At 46.1% G+C, this 21652-nt stretch overlaps 1 protein-coding gene across 1 annotated transcript in view; it reads right to left on the bottom strand.

The window, feature by feature from the left end:
* Window positions 1-14233: 14233 nt before the first annotated feature.
* The window catches only part of LOC116958151 (uncharacterized), a 38992-nt gene continuing 31573 nt past the window's right edge, over window positions 14234-21652 (bottom strand). Inside the window, exons 10-12 of the mRNA XM_076055829.1 lie at window positions 20996-21164; window positions 20406-20461; window positions 14234-18114 (exon numbers count right to left, since the gene is read on the bottom strand). Of these exons, the coding sequence (XP_075911944.1) occupies window positions 18044-18114; window positions 20406-20461; window positions 20996-21164 (296 nt within the window). The 3' untranslated portion in view covers window positions 14234-18043. The remainder of the gene's footprint in view (window positions 18115-20405; window positions 20462-20995; window positions 21165-21652) is intronic.

The raw sequence follows: 21652 nt of genomic DNA, 5'->3' as shown, positions 1-21652 counted from the left end.
GCGCCCCCGCCAGAGCCACGCCGACCGGGTGATAAGCCCCCCTGCGTTAGCGCCCCCTCTGAGGGACATCGCTAGATCGCTGGCTTGTCGCCGCGCGGGGTTATTCCACACACGGACGCCCCCACCGCTAACGCTAGAGCCGCTGCGTGAACACGCGCACCCTGGCTGGTGGTTGTGCGCTGCCCCGCAACCCGCACTAAGACGCGCTCCAAAACCACTGCGCGAACACGCGCGCGTCGGTGGGCGGTTGTATCCCAAACCGCGTCCACACAAAGACCAACACTATAGTGAATGTACTGGCTGACTTTACACTCCATATAGTGTGTGGTGCAGTGGCGGAGGCATTGGGGGGGGGGGCACGTGCCCCCCCAATGATCCGATCGACATCCCTAATTTCGATCGGATCATTGGGGTTCATTCGTAATAAATCGGAATTTTGCGACCCCCACTGCCACCGTGTAGCATATTATTACGTGCCAGGGACTCTATGAGATGATAGGACAATAGTCCGAGTCCATAATTGGCAATAAGTAACGGCAAAGTGGTTATAAGCAACTCACAGAATTGTGCGCAGTTGCGTATACAGGACACAACTTCCCTGAAGGCAAACGCCTTCAGCGAGCACGATGCCGATCACACAACGCGGTTCGAATTCGACTTCCAGGCCATGCGCCATCGCCGTACACGCGTCGAATAAAAAGCAAGGGACAACAACTCCTTACTTACTATCAACTCCCCCCCCCCCCACCTGAAAATCCTGGCTCCGCCCCTGGTGTGGTGTACTCTGTGTGTGTGTACTGACTGTGTGTACACTTTTGATTTAAAGCTTTCGTGACTGCAGTAATTCATATTCTTAGTTCTTTCGGTAAAGTCACGTTGAAGGGAAACAACAAAATAATAAAATATATATCAACGTGACTTTACCGAAAGAACTAAGATATGTGTGTACACTGTGTATACTGTGTGGTGTAATCTGTGTATACACTGTGTATACTGTGTGTGCTGTGCGTACACTGTGTATGAAGCAAGGCCGTAATTATAATAAATATTGGGGGGGACTCATCCCACCCAATATTCAAATATGCTCAAAATGTCCCCCCCAATATTTTGCTATAAATTAATTTCTGTTTATATGATTGTGGTTATGGTTGCACTTTATTATCCCTAATCTCTGCCATTACATACAATGAAACAGAGCAATGTAATACAATAAACAATTAGACATTATTGTAACAAATAAATAAAAAGTCCATCCCATGTGTTAGCGAATTTTGTAGGCAGGAAATGGCAGGAAATTCGTTTTAAAATTTAGATTTTTTTTTCTGGGGGGGGGACCCCAGACCCCTTGGAAGATTTGGTCCCCCCCAATGTTGACTCCATTGTTACGGCCTTGGTTTAAAGACGTGTCTTGCTTAACGAGCGTTCTGTTTGCGAGAATTCGCTACAACGAGCAATGTCAGTGTAACCCAATTTGTTCACAAAACTTGCAAATGTTCGCGTAGCGAGCGGAGATTCTGAAGGATTCTGATTCTGGAGACCGATCGATCAAATGTGTCCCTTGGCGGCAGGGGGCGCTGTGGTACAATTAAAGTGGACTGCGACAATCACCAATCTTGCAGATATTAGCCAATCAAATAAAGGGGGCATGTCACATGACTAGTCGATCTCGGTATTGCTTGCCAATAAATCAATTGGCAATTAATTGACAGGACAGTGAGTTGCTCGCGAAATGCGAAACTGCATGCATACGAAACCGCATGCATATGTAGTGTTGACAAAGGAGGCAGAGACTTCTTTGTAGACAACGCTGTTTATTTACTCTAACGTCAGAGCACGTCACTAACACAGAGAGGTAACGGCCTCTCCCACCCGATAGCCTAGAGGATGATACGTCCTCACTCTTAGTGTGCCCTCCTCACACACTATACTCTGCTTAACGGGTACCGCCACTGGGCCGTTCGGACCTGGCACTGACAAGGGTCGGAGGTCGGAAGTCCCAGGGCACTATCTCGATGTTTTGAGTCTTGAGGTGAGTGCGGACTGACTCACGCTGGGAGAGCTGCTGCTGCCCTTTATATCCTTCCTCTCCCAAGCGTCCTGTCTCTCGAGAGGGTCTGGGGCCAACCGTTGGCCCCCCCAGCCCCCTCCCTCAGTGGGCTCTGGCCCCCTCACCCCTGGTCAACGGTTATTGTAGTCGTGACTCAAACAAAATACTGCTATTCAGGTAAGTATTATACATGCTGCGCGTAACAATAACGCTACACATACACTGTACACAAAGTCAGTACACACACAGAGTACATCACACAGTATACATTCGCTCGCACAATCATACTGTTTATCACTGGATGAGGAATTTGATGAGCTATGAAGCTCTTGTTCACAGATCTCCAAAAGGGGTTTCGGTGAGTCAGGGAGTTGCAACAACCCAACACAATAAATGAAACAATAATAGGAGAAGTTTACCAAATCGAAACAAATAAATAATTATTTTGCATGTAAACACAAATTGCACAAGTACATACATTTTTTGCAATTTTTTTCGTGATTTCCCGTTCTTTATACTGCGATCGTTTTTTTGTGTAGTTTGTTGCTGTATCTTTCCCACTGGACATTTGACAAAGAGAGCTTCATAGCTCATCGGATTTCCCCAGGAGTAATAAAGGTTCCCATTCTCATTTTGGACGGCCCTGGGTAAAGCTGTCACCGCTGCCACCGCCGAGACTTGTAATGAAGCACGCTGAGTGGCTCTCCTTTTCCCGTGTGTGTGTGTGTACGCTCTTTGTCTTTCAGTTTAACCTCAACGCAAAATAATTCTGTTTTATGTACAGGGTGGCCCATAAGTCTGGAATCATAGGGAAAAATCACGAATTCACGTGTTTTTGTTTCTGCAGGCCCAAGATGAATTTCAGTAAGGAAATTCATCTTGGGCGGCACCTCACGCTCTCGGCCCCCACGTGCCACACACGCACACCATCACCTTTCTCGGGACGGGCGTGCGTCGGGCAGTGGGGAGCCGGGTAATTTGGATAGCGGTCGGGCGCTGGGACCGGGTCAGTGGTCCCAGTTGGCCCACAGGGTGGTTGCCGCGGCTGCAAGTTCCTCCGCTATAGTTAGTTTCATAGAGGGGGTTGAGGTCAGGATGTTGTTCGACATCTTCAACATACTACCCGAGACCTGTCGTTCCCTGCGGCCAGTTGATGTTTCATGTTTCGCCGCTAACGGGGGTTTCTTGGGTATAGTCGGGCAGATCGATGCACAAATTCGAATTGGCGATGTCAAATTGAACGGACCCATTCTCGTTTCATCTACCCTGGCCGTCCCTTGCCTGCTCGGCACCGACTTTTTGGGCAAAATGCCTATTAAAATCCTGGTCAGCCAGGGCTGTATCGAGCTCCCCTCCAGTCGGCGCATGTCCTTCTCGCCCTCTCCTTCCAGGCTGCGTATGGCCTGCGCGACTGTGCAGGCATTGACATCGCGCACGGTCCGTATTCCGCCCAGGTCGAAAACGCTCGTCCCCCTTCGGTTGTGAAAACCCCTTGCCTCAGACGCGCTCGCTAACGGTGTTCTGTTGGCGCCCTCCAACACAGCGGTGTGCGGGTTGGATTTGGTTGGGGCACAAACGCTCGTTCCTGGGGAGGGGGAACGCTTCATCCAGGTCCTTAATGCAGGCTTGCGTACCACCGTCACCCCCCAGGGCATGGTGCTCGCTCATGCGGCACCGGCGCTCCTGGGGGACTCGGTGATGGGCCACGTGGGAGATGCTCGTGCAGCCCGCCCGCATTCGGACCTTGATGATGGATGGATTGATGTCCCTGCACAGACCTTCTCAGTCATCACATCGATACCGGGGACGCGGCCCCCATTCGGCAAAACCCATTTCGTCTCAGCCCCGCCGAGAAAGAGCACGTTCGGGTGGTCGTCAATGATAAACAAGACGACAGCCTCTGGTTTTGCGTCAACTGCCGCCGTTTGAATAAGGTTTTCCGTTTCCGACGCATATCCCCTGCCCAGGATGGACGAATCGCTCGACGCCCTAGCCGGCGCACAATATTTTTCCACTCTCGAACTCTTGTTGGGTTTCTGGCACTTGCCTCTGGATGATGCTTCGAAGCCCAAAAACGGCATTCCGCACCCCACAGGGACTTTTTAAATTTAATCAGATGCCTATGGGTCTCCACTCGGCCTCAGCGACGTTCCAGTGCCTCATAGAGCTGGTCCTCGCTGGGCTCCAGTGGGAGACCTGCTATAATTTACCTCGATGATATAATCGTTTTTAGCCGGACTTTCGAGGAACACCTACACCGGCTGCGTTACGTCTTTGAAAAAATGCGAGCGGCACGCCTAAATTCAAACCTCAGAAATGCTTTCTGTTGCGGAGCTCTGTCCGATACCTGGACCACATTGTAAGCCAATCCCGGATTGCCACGGATCTCGCTAAAACCAGCTGCATGCATTCTTGGCCGACCCCTACTTCGGTAGGGGATATGCGTAGTTTCCTGGGATCAGCCTCCTACTATCGGTGGTTTGTCACAGGGTTCGCGTCCATCGTGAAGCCCCTCCATGTTCTGACAGCGAAGGGGGCAACATTTAATTGAAGCGAGGCGGAACAAGCTGCATTTGATGCACTCCGAGATGGTCTGGTAAATGCCAGATTTTTCAAAGCCGTTCCTGCTGGACATTGACGCTAGCTATACTGGCATAGGGGGGGTGTGTTATCTTAGGTCGTTGATGGTGTGGAACGTGTTGTCGCCTACAGCAGTAGAATTTTGTCACCTGCTGAGCAACGGTACTGCGTCACCCGTCGAGAGTTGTTGGCTATTGTATTTTTCATACAGCAGTATAGACCGTACCTGTATGATAGGCATTTTTGGTCCGCTATGACCATGCGGCTCTTCAGTACGCTCTCCGGGTTGACTAGCCGTCCGGACAACTCTCCCGCAAGTTGGAGGGCCTCCAGGAGTATTCGTTTACCGTTGTTTACCGAAAAGGGGTCCGACACGGAAACCCTGACCTGATATTGCGATTGCATGGTCTGGGCAGATGTGCTTGTTTCCTGGGGTCGGGCCGCTGTAAGCAGCCCGTCGATCGCGCGCCTCTCTCTCTCGCTGCTGCGGCCGAGGGTGTGGTTGACCTCCCTCCGGCGCCTACCTTGGCCAATGCACAGGATGCCTTGTTGGGCCTCAGCTCGGATGAGTGGATGCCGGCTCCAAATGCAGGATGCTACCCTCCTTCGCATGCGCCGTAGAGTTGGCAATGCTCATAAGTGCACAGGTCCCCAGTGCCCTGTCTCCCTTCTCACAAGGGATGGCCTGCTCATGAGATGGGATGGCAGCAACCAAAAATACAAGCTCGCCGTGCCCACGTCTCTGCGTGGGAAGGTTGTGTGGGCCACTCACGAGCGACTTTTACATTTGGTCGTACAAAAAACCCTTGCCTATACTGCTGTATGGCAGGGGACGGAGCTAACTTATTGAAAGGTTGCCCCCAGTGCGCTCGAAGGAAACCACCTTCTACGCCGTCGTGCCTGCCTCTTCAGTCCATTCACGTGTCCCGCGTGAACGAGCTGGTAGCGCTTGATATCTTGGGCCCTTTCCCTGCCACTCCACGGGGTAATAAGTACCTTTTGGTTGGGGTGGAGCACTTCACCCGTTGGCCCATGGCCTTTCCTCTCCCGAACCAATCGGCAGCGGCCGTGACGGAGGCCTTTCTCCAGGCCTATGTTCTGGATAAGGGTGCTCCGGACCGGCTGCTGACCGAGCAAGGGAATAATTTTTCGTCTACCTTGCTACGGGAGGTGTGCGACCTGTTGGGCACCCATAAAGTTCGCACATCGCCATACCACCCACAAACTCACGGTATGGCGGAGTGACTCCACAGAACGCTTACCTCAATGTTAAGGCAGCAAGTGTGCGAATCGCAGGTTGATTGGGACCTTCACATCCCCGGTGTTTTGGCTGCCTGCAGAATGGAACCCCATGCGGCCACCGGGTGTACGGTAGGGAAGTTAACCCCCCCCCCCCCCCCCCCACCGTCGACGTTCAGTTGCGCCCTAAGCAGCCCTCCCCTAAGTCCAAGCCCTCTGCGCATATTCGATCAAATGTTCGTGGGCTGGTCAAGGCGCGGGAGGCTGCTAAACATAACTCTGAGGCTCGCCAGTTGGCTAATGAGCGATTGCGAGGCCTCCACGTGTCCGGCCATTAATGGAGTGAGGGTGACAGGGCTTGGCTCCATTGCCCCCAAGTGCCATTGGCAACATCGCCAAAATTGCTCAAGCCCTGGAGGGGCCCGGTGGACATTGTGCGCGTCGTACGGCCCCAATGTGTGAAAGTGCAACATGGCAAGCGGTGCTGGTACGTGCACCCGTCGCGTCTCAAAGCCTTCTTCTCTCAACCACACTTCACCCACTCCACGCGGGGGCCGAGAGCGTGACGTGTCCGACGAGCCAAGCCGTACTGCCGCCGAGACTAATCTTCAGCCCAGCCGTGCTGTTGCTCCCTCAGGTGCCTCGGGAGTAGCGCCCCCGGGCGGCGCACTGCACGGGATCCTACGGACTCGTCCCACTCTTCTTCCACGCCGCTGCGGGACTGCCCCGCGGCCTCATCTTCCCCCCGCTGCTCATGATGGTCCATTTTCCAGGACTCGCTCTAAAACGTTATCGTGAACAGCACCACTCTCATCCGGCCTCCGCAGCTTGCTTCCACCTTAGGCCGGTTTCCGGGGAGGGGGGGGGGTGCGCCGGGTTGTTGTTGCTGTTGTTTTTGTTGTTGAGACACACGGACTCGTTTTCATTCTCGCCAGTTTTTATTGTTGTTTGGAAGCCGAGGTGGCTGTATACTACAAGGGGGGGGGGGGTGGGGGGGGGGTGATGTAGCATCGGAAATACATAGCACATATGTGGGGGCGAACGTCCCCCGCCATCACTGAATTGTCGGGGCCGTTTTTCCCACCAACTCTCCCGTTCCATTCATACCGCCACCCCCCGGCTGCTCTGTGGAGTTCGGGCTAGCGACCTCCACTACCCCGCCCTCCTGTGCTGCTGCGGGGCGGCGTACCGCGCTGAGTGCGCTCGTCCGTAAAAACTCCCTCCCGCCCGTAAACAGACTTGCGCGGCGCGTGTCTCCCTCCCACCCCCCGCTCCACGTGCTCCGGTAATAACAAACGCGCCTCTACCCCCTGCCCAGCCCTGTACACCAATCGCACGCGAGGGGGTTGAGGCCGAGGGATGGGCGGGCGGGAGGTTTGCCGTGCACGCGCCGCTGATTGGGGAGGGTCGCCCAGTTCTGAGTTAAAGAGCCCGTTCAAACAGTCGCGCGAATACGCGCGCGCTCGGCGCTTTAGCTCGCTACTTCGCGATTAGCAATCGCGCAGGCACGCGACCACAACACCGTCGCACAGGCACACGAGCGCTAAACACCACCGAAAACAGTCGCTTAGGCACGCGCACGCTGAACAGCACACCCGTAAACAGACGTGTAGGCACGCGCACGCTAAGCGCTCCGCCTCGATGTAAACAACCGTGCGTGCGCGCGACCACCAAGCACTCTTTACCCTCGTATTCGCTGCAAACAGCCGCGTATGCACACGAACACAAAACACTCTGTACACACTCGCACCGGTACGCGAACACCAAACACTCCGTCTCCCTCCTCGCACTCACAGCGACCACGACACAGCTTTATCCTCTATTAGTGGTTTTATTCCCCGCGAGTATCCCGCTAACTACATGTGTCTGTGCGAGTCAGTCGGCCCTCCTGGCATATCCCTTGAGGATCCCAGATTTAGCTTAACCTGCCTATAGCTCCGCTTTCTACCCTCGATTCAATAGCCCAAACTTACCTCTCCTCTACTTACGATTGCTTCCACTCTGCTGCGCTGAACGCTGTAGAAAGGCGATACTGTGAGTCGTCTCCGTAGAGGGTCGAGTCTAGCTGCGCTGGGCTCGTCGCACGGACGTCTCGAACGGCTGACCCTCCTGCTCCGTGGACCGCGATGATTTTGAAGAAGACTGTCTCTTGCTACGCTAAGCCTCCGTATTTTATACACCCTAAAGGCATTCCGTTGCTCTGGCGCCTGCCCACCCGTACTCCTTCATATTCAGATCTGTAATATTACTTATGACAAAGGCGTACCGTGGTTCCCACGCTCCGTAACGCCCTGTCCATTCAGAGGCCGTTATTTTCGCCCTTTTTCACATGCTGATCCGTGACCTTTCCTAGAACAAAAGACATTCAGATGCTTCCGCCCCGCGCGGCCCTGTCTATGCAGAGGCCTGAATGCTCCTATCCTGTTGTTATTTGGACTCGGGAGCTCACCTATAATCAAGGGCATTCAGTCCCTAATTCCATCTATAACAACAGGAATTCAATTCCTAATTCCATCTATAACAACAGGGATTCAGTTCCTGATTCCATCTATAACAACAGGGATTCAGTTCTTAATTCCATCTATAACAACAGGAATTCAGCTCCTAATTCCATCTATAACCACAGGAATTCAATTCCTAATTCCATCTATAACAACAGGAATTCAGTTCTTAATTCCATCTATAACAACAGGAATTCAGTTCCTGATTCCATCTATAACAACAGGAATTCAGTTCTTAATTCCATCTATAACAACAGGGATTCAGTTCTTAATTCCATTTATAACAACTGGGATTCAGTTCCTAATTCCATCTATAACAACGGGAATTCAATTCCTAATTCCATCTATAACAACAGCGATTCAGTTCCTGATTCCATCTATAACAACAGGGATTCAGTTCCTAATTCCATCTATAACCACAGGAATTCAGCTCCTAATTCCATCTATAACAACAGGGATTCAGTTCTTAATTCCATCTATAACAACAGGGATTCAATTCCTAATTCCATCTATAACAACAGGAATTCAGTTCTTAATTCCATCTATAACAACAGGGATTCAGTTCTTAATTCCATCTATAACAGCATGGATTCAATTCTTAATTCCATCTATAACAACAGGGATTCAATTCCTAATTCTATCTTTAACAACAGGGATTCAGTTCTCAATTCCATCTATAACAACAGGAATTCAGTTCTTAATTCCATCTATAACAACAGGGATTCAGTTCCTAATTCCATCTATAACAACAGGGATTCAGTTCTTAATTCCATCTATAACAACAGGAATTCAGTTCTTAATTCCATCTATAACAACAGGGATTCAGCTCCTAATTCCATCTATAACAACAGGGATTCAGTTCCTCATTCCATCTATAACAACAGGGATTCAGTTCTTAATTCCATCTATAACAACAGGGATTCAGTTCTTAATTCCATCTATAACAACAGGAATTCAATTCCTAATTCCATCTATAACAACAGGGATTCAGTTATTAATTCCATCTATAACAACAGGGATTCAGTTCTTAATTCCATCTATAACAACAGGGATTCAGTTCCTAATTCCATCTATAACAACAGGGATTCAATTCCTAATTCCATCTATAACCACAGGGATTCAGTTCCTGATTCCATCTATAACAACAGGAATTCAGTTCTTAATTCCATCTATAACAACAGGGATTCAGTTCTTAATTCCATCTATAACAACAGGGATTCAGTTCCTGATTCCATCTATAACAACAGGAATTCAATTCCTAATTCCATCTATAACCACAGGAATTCAATTCCTAATTCCATCTATAACAACAGGGATTCAGTTCTTAATTCCATCTATAACAACAGGGATTCAGTTCCTAATTCCATCTATAACAACAGGAATTCAATTCCTAATTCCATCTATAACAACAGGGATTCAGTTCTTAATTCCATCTATAACAACAGGGATTCAGTTCCTAATTCCATCTATAACCACAGGAATTCAGCTCCTAATTCCATCTATAACAACAGGGATTCAGTTCTTAATTCCATCTATAACAACAGGGATTCAATTCCTAATTCCATCTATAACAACAGGGATTCAATTCCTAATTCCATCTATAACCACAGGGATTCAGTTCCTGATTCCATCTATAACAACAGGAATTCAATTCCTAATTCCATCTATAACAACAGGAATTCAGTTCTTGATTCCATCTATAACAACAGGGATTCAGTTCCTGGTTCCATCTATAACAACAGGGATTCAGTTCCTAATTCCATCTATAACAACAGGGATTCAGTTACTAATTCCATCTATAACAACGGGAATTCAATTCCTAATTCCATCTATAACAACAGGAATTCAGTCCCTAATTCCATCTATAACAACAGGAATTCAGTTCTTAATTCCATCTATAACAACAGGGATTCAGTTCCTGATTCCATCTATAACAACAGGGATTCAATTCCTAATTCCATCTATAACAACAGGGATTCAGTTCTTAATTCCATCTATAACAACAAGAATTCAGTTCTTAATTCCATCTATAACAACAAGAATTCAGTTCTTAATTCCATCTATAACAACAGGAATTCAATTCCTAATTCCATCTATAACAACAGGAATTCAATTCCTAATTCCATCTATAACAACAGGGATTCAATCACTAATTACATCTATAACAACATGAATTCAATTCTTAATTCCATCTATAACAACAGGGATTCAGTTCCTGATTCCATCTATAACAACAGGGATTCAGTTCCTGATTCCATCTATAACAACAGGGATTCAATTCCTAATTCCATCTATAACAACAGGGATTCAGTTCTTAATTCCATCTATAACAACAAGAATTCAGTTCTTAATTCCATCTATAACAACAAGAATTCAGTTCTTAATTCCATCTATAACAACAGGAATTCAGTTCTTAATTCCATCTATAACAACAGGAATTCAATTCCTAATTCCATCTATAACAACAGGGATTCAGTTATTAATTCCATCTATAACAACAGGGATTCAGTTCTTAATTCCATCTATAACAACAGGGATTCAGTTCCTAATTCCATCTATAACAACAGGGATTCAATTCCTAATTCCATCTATAACCACAGGGATTCAGTTCCTGATTCCATCTATAACAACAGGAATTCAGTTCTTAATTCCATCTATAACAACAGGGATTCAGTTCTTAATTCCATCTATAACAACAGGGATTCAGTTCCTGATTCCATCTATAACAACAGGAATTCAATTCCTAATTCCATCTATAACCACAGGAATTCAATTCCTAATTCCATCTATAACAACAGGGATTCAGTTCTTAATTCCATCTATAACAACAGGGATTCAGTTCCTAATTCCATCTATAACAACAGGAATTCAATTCCTAATTCCATCTATAACAACAGGGATTCAGTTCTTAATTCCATCTATAACAACAGGGATTCAGTTCCTAATTCCATCTATAACCACAGGAATTCAGCTCCTAATTCCATCTATAACAACAGGGATTCAGTTCTTAATTCCATCTATAACAACAGGGATTCAATTCCTAATTCCATCTATAACAACAGGGATTCAATTCCTAATTCCATCTATAACCACAGGGATTCAGTTCCTGATTCCATCTATAACAACAGGAATTCAATTCCTAATTCCATCTATAACAACAGGAATTCAGTTCTTGATTCCATCTATAACAACAGGGATTCAGTTCCTGGTTCCATCTATAACAACAGGGATTCAGTTCCTAATTCCATCTATAACAACAGGGATTCAGTTACTAATTCCATCTATAACAACGGGAATTCAATTCCTAATTCCATCTATAACAACAGGAATTCAGTCCCTAATTCCATCTATAACAACAGGAATTCAGTTCTTAATTCCATCTATAACAACAGGGATTCAGTTCCTGATTCCATCTATAACAACAGGGATTCAATTCCTAATTCCATCTATAACAACAGGGATTCAGTTCTTAATTCCATCTATAACAACAAGAATTCAGTTCTTAATTCCATCTATAACAACAAGAATTCAGTTCTTAATTCCATCTATAACAACAGGAATTCAATTCCTAATTCCATCTATAACAACAGGAATTCAATTCCTAATTCCATCTATAACAACAGGGATTGAATCACTAATTCCATCTATAACAACATGAATTCAATTCTTAATTCCATCTATAACAACAGGGATTCAGTTCCTGATTCCATCTATAACAATAGGGATTCAGTTCCTGATTCCATCTATAACAACAGGGATTCAGTTCTTAATTCCATCTATAACAACAGGGATTCAGTTCCTGATTCCATCTATAACAACAGGGATTCAGTTCTTAATTCCATCTATAACAACAGGAATTCAGTTCCTGATTCCATCTATAACAACAGGGATTCAGCTCCTAATTCCATCTATAACAACAGGGATTCAGTTCCTGATTCCATCTATAACAACAGGGATTCAGTTCCTAATTCCATCTATAACAACAGGAATTCAGTTCCTGATTCCATCTATAACAACAGGGATTCAGCTCCTAATTCCATCTATAACAACAGGGATTCAGTTCCTGATTCCATCTATAACAACAGGGATTCAGTTCCTAATTCCATCTATAACAACAGGAATTCAATTCCTAATTCCATCTATAACAACAGGGATTCAGTTCTTAATTCCATCTATAACAACAGGGATTCAGTTCCTAATTCCATCTATAACAACAGGAATTCAATTCCTAATTCCATCTATAACAACAGGGATTCAGTTCTTAATTCCATCTATAACAACAGGGATTCAGTTCCTAATTCCATCTATAACCACAGGAATTCAGCTCCTAATTCCATCTATAACAACAGGGATTCAGTTCTTAATTCCATCTATAACAACAGGGATTCAATTCCTAATTCCATCTATAACAACAGGGATTCAATTCCTAATTCCATCTATAACCACAGGGATTCAGTTCCTGATTCCATCTATAACAACAGGAATTCAATTCCTAATTCCATCTATAACAACAGGAATTCAGTTCTTGATTCCATCTATAACAACAGGGATTCAGTTCCTGGTTCCATCTATAACAACAGGGATTCAGTTCCTAATTCCATCTATAACAACAGGGATGCAGTTACTAATTCCATCTATAACAACGGGAATTCAATTCCTAATTCCATCTATAACAACAGGAATTCAGTCCCTAATTCCATCTATAACAACAGGAATTCAGTTCTTAATTCCATCTATAACAACAGGGATTCAGTTCCTGATTCCATCTATAACAACAGGGATTCAATTCCTAATTCCATCTATAACAACAGGGATTCAGTTCTTAATTCCATCTATAACAACAAGAATTCAGTTCTTAATTCCATCTATAACAACAAGAATTCAGTTCTTAATTCCATCTATAACAACACGAATTCAATTCCTAATTCCATCTATAACAACAGGAATTCAATTCCTAATTCCATCTATAACAACAGGGATTCAATCACTAATTCCATCTATAACAACATGAATTCAATTCTTAATTCCATCTATAACAACAGGGATTCAGTTCCTGATTCCATCTATAACAACAGGGATTCAGTTCCTGATTCCATCTATAACAACAGGGATTCAGTTCTTAATTCCATCTATAACAACAGGGATTCAGTTCCTGATTCCATCTATAACAACAGGGATTCAGTTCTTAATTCCATCTATAACAACAGGAATTCAGTTCCTGATTCCATCTATAACAACAGGGATTCAGCTCCTAATTCCATCTATAACAACAGGGATTCAGTTCCTGATTCCATCTATAACAACAGGGATTCAGTTCCTAATTCCATCTATAACAACAGGAATTCAGTTCCTGATTCCATCTATAACAACAGGGATTCAGCTCCTAATTCCATCTATAACAACAGGGATTCAGTTCCTGATTCCATCTATAACAACAGGGATTCAGTTCCTAATTCCATCTATAACAACAGGAATTCAATTCCTAATTCCATCTATAACAACAGGAATTCAATTCCTAATTCCATCTATAACAACAGGGATTCAATTCCTAATTCCATCTATAACAACAGGGATTCAGTTCTTAATTCCATCTATAACAACAGGGATTCAGTTCCTGGTTCCATCTATAACAACAGGGATTCAGTTCCTAATTCCATCTATAACAACAGGAATTCAATTCCTAATTCCATCTATAACAACAGGAATTCAATTCCTAATTCCATCTATAACAACAGGGATTCAATTCCTAATTCCATCTATAACAACAGGGATTCAGTTCTTAATTCCATCTATAACAAAAGGCATCTCGCGGTTCCCACGCCCCGTGCCGTGTGTGTGCGGTTTCGCTCGCGGTGGCTCCATGGCCTCCGCCGTGACCACGCGACTTTAACGTCAGGTCACGGCGCCGCGGTGCCCGTCAGCCTCCGGGGTAGGTCGTCCAATTTCCCGGCCGCGGGAAGCCATGAAGCGTGATCCCATTAGGGGCTTCTGGATAAAAACCCGTCGGCCAGGTGACCTTCCCTCCCGGCCCTACGTGGGGTGCGTGTGTGTATACATGTCGGCGTCGTCACTCCCCGGTGGCGGTGTCACGGTGGTGAATACGGCCCCCGACGGAGCTGCTCCGCCGCGGTGGCACCACAATTACACTAAAATCATAATCGGAAATATTTAAGAGAGAATCATCGTATTATCAAGATTGGTAATCCGCCCCTAGACAACGAAGCCAAGCATCCACATCACACACAATCACACAAACAAAACACCCGCTAGACAATGAAAATGGCAACAATTACTGATCATAATACAAACACACACACACATTAATAATACTCCTACACTCACACACACGCATAGATGATACACATCATACACGTACATTTTCAATTAATATTTTACGCACATTTAATCACATATACGATTGATCACATTACACTGACACTCAATGAGCACCAATTAACATTAATTACACGTGGCATTATTTTATTAAGTTTGCCACATTTGCAAATCTTAATCAAACAGCATAATTTCACAAATTTGCATACCTGTATACAATTTTTTTATTTAACATGAAAAAATCACGGCACAAAATATACAATAGTGCAAATACCAGTAAGGTAAACAAATCACCCAGACGCATCTACCTATACAAGTGAGTAGTTTAGTGCATGATATCCAGCAGTGGCTTTACCCTCACGGGTTTGTGAACACGTTCACACTCACTCTAATGCCCCCTCACAAGCTACGTTTGAAAGTTGGAGTGCCAATCATGTTGATTCGAAATATCCTTGGAGAACAAGGTATCTGCAATGGAACGAGATTTTCAAATCTGCCCATTAGCAAGAAATTGCATCGATGCGATGATGATGACCGGCTCTCTTCATGGGAAAAGAGTTTTAATTCCTCGCATTACGATGATCAGGTAACGAATCAACTGCTCCGTCCCAACTCGGACTAATCTAATTAGTCCCCTGTTCAAGTTGCACTTGCAATGATCATCAACAAAGCTCAAGGACAGTCCGTTCATCATTTCAGATTGTATTTGCCGCAGCCAGTTTTTTTCGATCATGGACAATCATACGTGGCATTGTCAAGCGTTACGTCAAGATTTAAATGCCACTGCGTTCACTGAAGACCCATTTTGTGCAGAAGATGGAGTGTATATGAAAAATACTGTGTACAGACAAGTCTTTTGGTTGTGATTATACATTTCGTTTCAATTTTCGAATGATTACCTTAAATGAAATCATTTCTGCACACTGTTACACACAGGTCAACAACACCCACCGCTTACATATCCAAGCATGAACAACCTCATCCCTTGGGGTATATATATAAAGTAGTCCTTTGGTTAACATTTTGTCCCGATCAACAAAAACTTCTGTTTACTAAAATAACTGTTAATAGAACTCACTCGTGAGTTTAAATATAAGTCAAAATCACTTAGTCTGCAAAAGAGCTGTTTCCACTGCCAAAACAGCACACGTGATAATTTAAACAAAGCCAGTCGAGGTCTAAACGCTCATAAATGCACGTCGTTGATTGGCTGAGGGCATGGCTCTGCCCATTTAAGAGCACTCAGATTGGCCGAAATTAGCGCCTTGCATGCGTAACGTAAACGTTCTGATAATCACAATGTTAACATTAGTAGAAACCATGGGGTCCTATGGGAGGCAAAACGTTAACCGAACAACCATTAACAGACGCCACTGTTAACCGAGGGACTGCTGTATACAGGCAACCCTCGTATAGCGCTCAAGATGCGTTCTTGGTAAACAAAGTTGCTCTCAGTTTTATGCCTGCATTTCCAGCCAATAGAGGTCAGTCGTCACTGTCGCCATCACAATGACCCGTGTTTGTTTCTGGGCTCTATGTCAACATTCTTGCCATTAAACCCAAAACAACTGAGCATCGTTGTGTTAGCTTTGGGTGCTACGTTGTCGGGTTTTGCTGAAAAACATGTACGGAGGCGTGTGGGTTATCAAGATTTTTCCAGAGTAATACTCGTTACGATTTTAAATATATACTCGTACATGGCCTCTACTCGCAATGTTAATAGAAGAGGTCAATAATTCGCTGAGTAATACATATTTTCGAATCAAATTCAATATATATTAAATTTGTGCATACAAAATATATAAAAGTGCATTATGCCTTGCAAAAATAGAATACACCTGCATTGATTTAGCATGTAGTTTACAGAAAACTCTTGCCCATCGCGGGGGTTATGTTCTTGGTAAAAAGCTGCAATCGGAAAATTCGCCTTCCCCAAACTCGAAGGCAAATGGGGATAATGGGGGTTGGTTCACGGTTCCTAACGCATGATAGAAAGAAAAATGGCGGGCGGCTGAACCTCACTGCCTCCTCACTCGAGGCTGGAAACACCACGTGACCCGGGACCTCCAATGGGCCGCTTGAGAGAAGAGACGGAAGACAAGGTAGAGACAAGATAGAGACAAGATAGAGACAAGACGGAGAAAAGAGGGAGACAAAATAGAGACAAGATGGACACAAGACAGCAGCAGCATCATCGCGAGCAGTGCAGTTACGACGCGTACAGAAATCTCGTGATCAACCGCGAATGGTCCAGCCACAGGGGCGCGATCGGCGAACTCGGTACCTCAATAGCCTTGGCATGAAACTGCAAAACCGCGATAGCTAAACCCGCGAGAGGGAAGAGTTTGCTGTGCTCGAATATAAAAATACACTTTTTTTAACAGTATATAATTCAAGGAATCCACTTATCAATGTTGCAAAACGGTGCGACCCCAGTGTGTGAAACAAACGGCTGTGAATGGGACTGAACCCGACTTGTCACAAGAACCCTTCGTTCCCTGCATACCCTCCACACAGCTGGGCTCGCAACGCCTCGCACGACTCACCTTGAGACGTTGTCACACGGCAGCCAAGCAGACGTTTTAATTATCGGACAAATGAGGTACTATGGGACGAATTTACGCGATGGGTTTTGTTTTGAGAAGTCATTGGTGACCGGGCTGAGACCATCAGACTAACCGCATTTGAGAGCCCAGTTTAATCACAACCACGTGTCTATCTAAGTCTATGGGTTTCTATAAAGTATACTGGTCTATATTTTCATGAATTGGTCACTATATTAGCCATTGGCTTTATGTGTGTGTGGTTGGGTGTCTGTCTGAATGTATGTGTCTCTATGTGAATCTATGGTTTCCATGTGAATATGTGGGTCACTTTGTGAATCTGTGGGTCACTTTGTGAATCTGTGGGTCTCTGTGTAAATATTAGAGGTCTCTATGCCAGTCACTTGTGAGGCAGCACGACAGTGCACGTTGCAAAATGAACGTAAAGCTACCACGTGTCTGGGAGGCTCAACAGTGACACGTGGTCAGCTGGTTGCCCCTCACTCCACCACCAGCAACGCCCACATTTCTATAGCCACGCCCACACTGTTCAGGCCTCCCGTTCTACATCTAGATTTTCAGACGGTCCAGACCTAACCAGGACTTTGGCATCTTTACGTTAACCTCACGAGGCATTGCGTTTCAACTGCACGTCGCTACATTGCCGGCGTCTTGATCATGGACTCTGAGGGTCAGTTTCTAGCAGTGGTGAGTTGATTGGTTAAGTGGTGAGTTGATTGGTACAAGTTGCTGCATTTGTTAAGGTGGTTTGAGACTGGTTGGCTGGACTTCTGGCTTCTCTAAGTTGAGGTCTCACGTTCTCCTTCTTCATCGTTTGGCTCATCTCCTTGCTCTGCCGGTGCAACTTGACCTGTGTAATAAAGAGAGGTAAGCGATGAGTGCGTGATGAGACTAAGTGAACAGTGTTGGATTGTGCAACACTTGCATAGATAATGAATGCGGGTACAGTGACGTCACAACCGCGCTTGTGCCATGCTCGGTGCACTTTGAGGTTCTGTGATTTGTCAAAGGTTCGCTGGCAGGAGGTCACGGAACAGACCCAGGTCTCGTGGGATGACTGAGATGGTTGGCAGACGCGCCACCTGTGCCCCCTACTGTGACAACTTTCTGCGCTTTAGCCGCCTCCTCTGCCCTCCGTTGTTGTTGGAGGGCGACTGCCTCCAGCTGCTCAGCAGCTTCCTTCACGAACCTCCGGCACAGAGGCCGATCTTGACACCACTGGTAGCGTTCATCGGCAAGTCCACTCAGCACACACACACGCGCCCAGTGTGCCACTGAAATACCGCGCTAATTCTGGGGTGGGCTTCCCCAGTCGTTGTACATTTTCAAAAAAAAGAAAGGTCTATGAAGACCAAACGAAGCCTATGTTAAATCTTGACTTAAAGCTTTCGTGACTGCAGGAATTAATATTCTTGGGTCTTTCAGTAAAGTCACGTAGATAGGTTAAAAGAAAATATTATTTAAAATATTATTTTTGTTGTTTTCTTTGAACCTATCTACGTGACTTTACCGAAAGACCCAAGAATATATTGTAATGTTTCTATAAAACATAACATAATTTAGGCAACTTGTTGAGCACTCCCCATCTCGTCCCAGACAGTCTGGACCACCCTTCTCGCATTTCCAACCTCCAAGCAGTGCCTTATTATCCTAGTAGCACAAGTAGCACATGCTACTTATCAGTGTCTTATTATCCTAGTAGCACAAGTATCAGATGCTACTTATCATTGTCTTATTATCCTAGTAGCACAAGTATCACAAGCTACTTATGAGTGTCTTATTATCCTAGTAGCACAAGTAGCACATGCTACTTATCAGTGTCTTATTATCCTAGTAGCACAAGTAGCACATGCTACGTATCATTGTCTTATTATCCTAGTAGCACAAGTAGCACATGCTACTTGTCAGTGTCTTATTATCCTAGTAGCACAAGTATCACAAGCTACTTATCAGTGTCTTATTATCCTAGTAGCACAAGTAGCACATGCTACTTATCAGTGTCTTATTATCCTAGTAGCACAAGTAGCACAAGCTACTTATCAGTGTCTTATTATCCTAGTAGCACAAGTATCACAAGCTACTTATCAGCGTCTTGTTATCCTAGTAGCACAAGTAGCACATGCTACTTATCAGTGTCTTATTATCCTAGTAGCACAAGTAGCACATGCTACTTATCAGTGTCTTATTATCCTAGTAGCACAAGTAGCACATGCTACTTATCAGTGTCTTATTATCCTAGTAGCACAAGTAGCTACATATGCTACGGGCCCCGCACTTTCAAGGGCCCCGCGCTAAATACTTTCAAGCTATCAATTCCGATTCAGTGATTCTGCACTTGCTCTATTACTACAGTCTGCACTTGGTCTATTACTACAATACTATACTGCTTTCGACTTTTATGAACGACTGGGTGTTATCTGGCTGTGACAAACAGAGAGACACAGAGATATATGTGGAAATCCACCCTGAAGCGGCCAGGGGAGAGAAAGAGCAAATGGACCTATGAGAGCCTGGTAAATTTTAGAGAGAGAAATAGGCCGTTTGAGAAAACACACAGTTAACGCATAGCCTGGTTGATTACGATCTCCAAAAAATGCTAAATTTGAAGTTAAGTGTGAAATTTGACAAACAGAGAGACACTTTCTCTCCCCCCGGCCACTTCGGGGTGTATTGCCACACATCTCTCTGTGTGTCTCTGTTTGTGACTTTACCGAAAGAACTAAAGAGTACCTCCAAGTTGTCTACCCTATCCTGGCCACTCGATTCCTAGCATCCTGCACGTGGCCCTGCATGCATCGCAACAGGGGGGCTTCATTCCAGCCTCAAGCACCCGGCTCATGAATCAAAGTCACTTCCCATGCCATGACAAACTTACGTAACAAACACAACGGTCCCCCATGATGTAGCCTTGACCAGTCAGTCGAGGCAAGTGCTGCTAGCGAGTAACACTTCGAGAGGGTGATGTGGCCAGCACCACGCCCGGCCGCCTTTGTCTCAGCAGTGCTGGCGTTTACACAACACACAGAGGTTAGGGAATTGAACCCAGGTCTCTGGTTCTTAGCGCAGTTCACACAAATACACAAACACAGCAGAATGACCCTGACGAGAGTGGCTCCTATCTTCTGCTTCTCTCGCTCTCACCTGCTCTTGCTCCTCCATCTTCTCCATTTGGGTTTAATTCGTGCCTTTCGTGAGCCCTGTTGAGAGAGAAGTGGACAAGCATCGGTCACACATCCCCACCCTCGTCCACATGCAGCCTGTGTCACTGGCACGGCTGGGAGTCTAACCCACGACTCACACCTGCCTGGCACCCGCATGGAACCACTGACCACAGCAATCACTGACCCTGATTTGACAGATATCCTTTGTTTAACCACGTGAGAGCCCATTGAGATCACTGTCTCTTGTGATTGATGTGTTTTGTTTAACGACGTGAGAGCCCATTGAGTTCACCATCTCCTATGACTGATGCAGTCTCACATCACCACCCCCACTCATATGGAGCCCCTGTCACTGACAGCAGCCACGGCTGGGAGTTTAACTCAGGGGTCCCAGCTGCCAGGAGCTCACGCAGGCTCCACTGAGCACAGCTCTGAGTCACGGGCAGGCAGGGAGCTGGAGTCAAACTCAGGCCCTTGGAGAGGGCCGACTCAGTGTCTCTGGTGTGGCCATTGTGAGCCGTGTTCTATCACTCACTGTGAGGTTCTGGTGCAAGTGCGGTCGATACTCACGGGGCTTCTGTTTCTCTTGGCTGACTTGGTCTCATCATCCTGCAGTAAATAACAACTGCAGCAACAGCAACCAGAGCAGCAATGACTCCAAGGGCGATCCAAACTACAGGTAACGGAGGTGAAGCTGAGGTTGGGGTTGGGGTTGGCGTGGGTGTTGCGTCTGTCGGTTCTATTAAACACAAACACAGACGACACAGCAACACGTGAACACCCACGAGATGGACGCAGTCAACGTCTTCTTCCTCTTCCTGCCTTGTCCCCCTCCTCTCGTGCGGTCTCTGCCCTGCAGCTCCTCCTGCTCTGCTCGTTGCTGCCTTGGGCCACCTCCGCGTCTACTCCCCAGTCCCTCGAATCCGCCGCGTTGGCCACTTCTACTCCCCTCGCTCTCGGCCTGCCCCTCTGTCTCTGCCCTGGTGCCTCCACGTTCATCGCCCTTGCGGTTGCCCCCTCCTCTACTACGGCAGCCCCAGCCGTGTGAGCCGACCCCCTCTCTCCGCTCGAGTGAGATGAGCACCGCCACTCCCGCCTCCTTCCCCAGCTCTTCAGTTCTGACCGATCCAGTCCTGTGATCGCTGAGATCCGTCGCACCATCCTCGTTTCTGTGCTGCACAGCATCTATTCCTCCTGGTTGTAAGGAGGAGCAGATGCGCTGTAGAT

Source organism: Petromyzon marinus, chromosome 73, assembly GCF_048934315.1.
Source record: "Petromyzon marinus isolate PM22_M1 ecotype Great Lakes invasive population chromosome 73, UKy_Petmar_22M1.pri1.0, whole genome shotgun sequence".
NCBI lineage: Eukaryota > Metazoa > Chordata > Hyperoartia > Petromyzontiformes > Petromyzontidae > Petromyzon > Petromyzon marinus.
The sequence above is the reverse complement of the archived record's forward strand: the minus strand, read 5'-3'. Positions and strand labels throughout refer to the sequence as shown.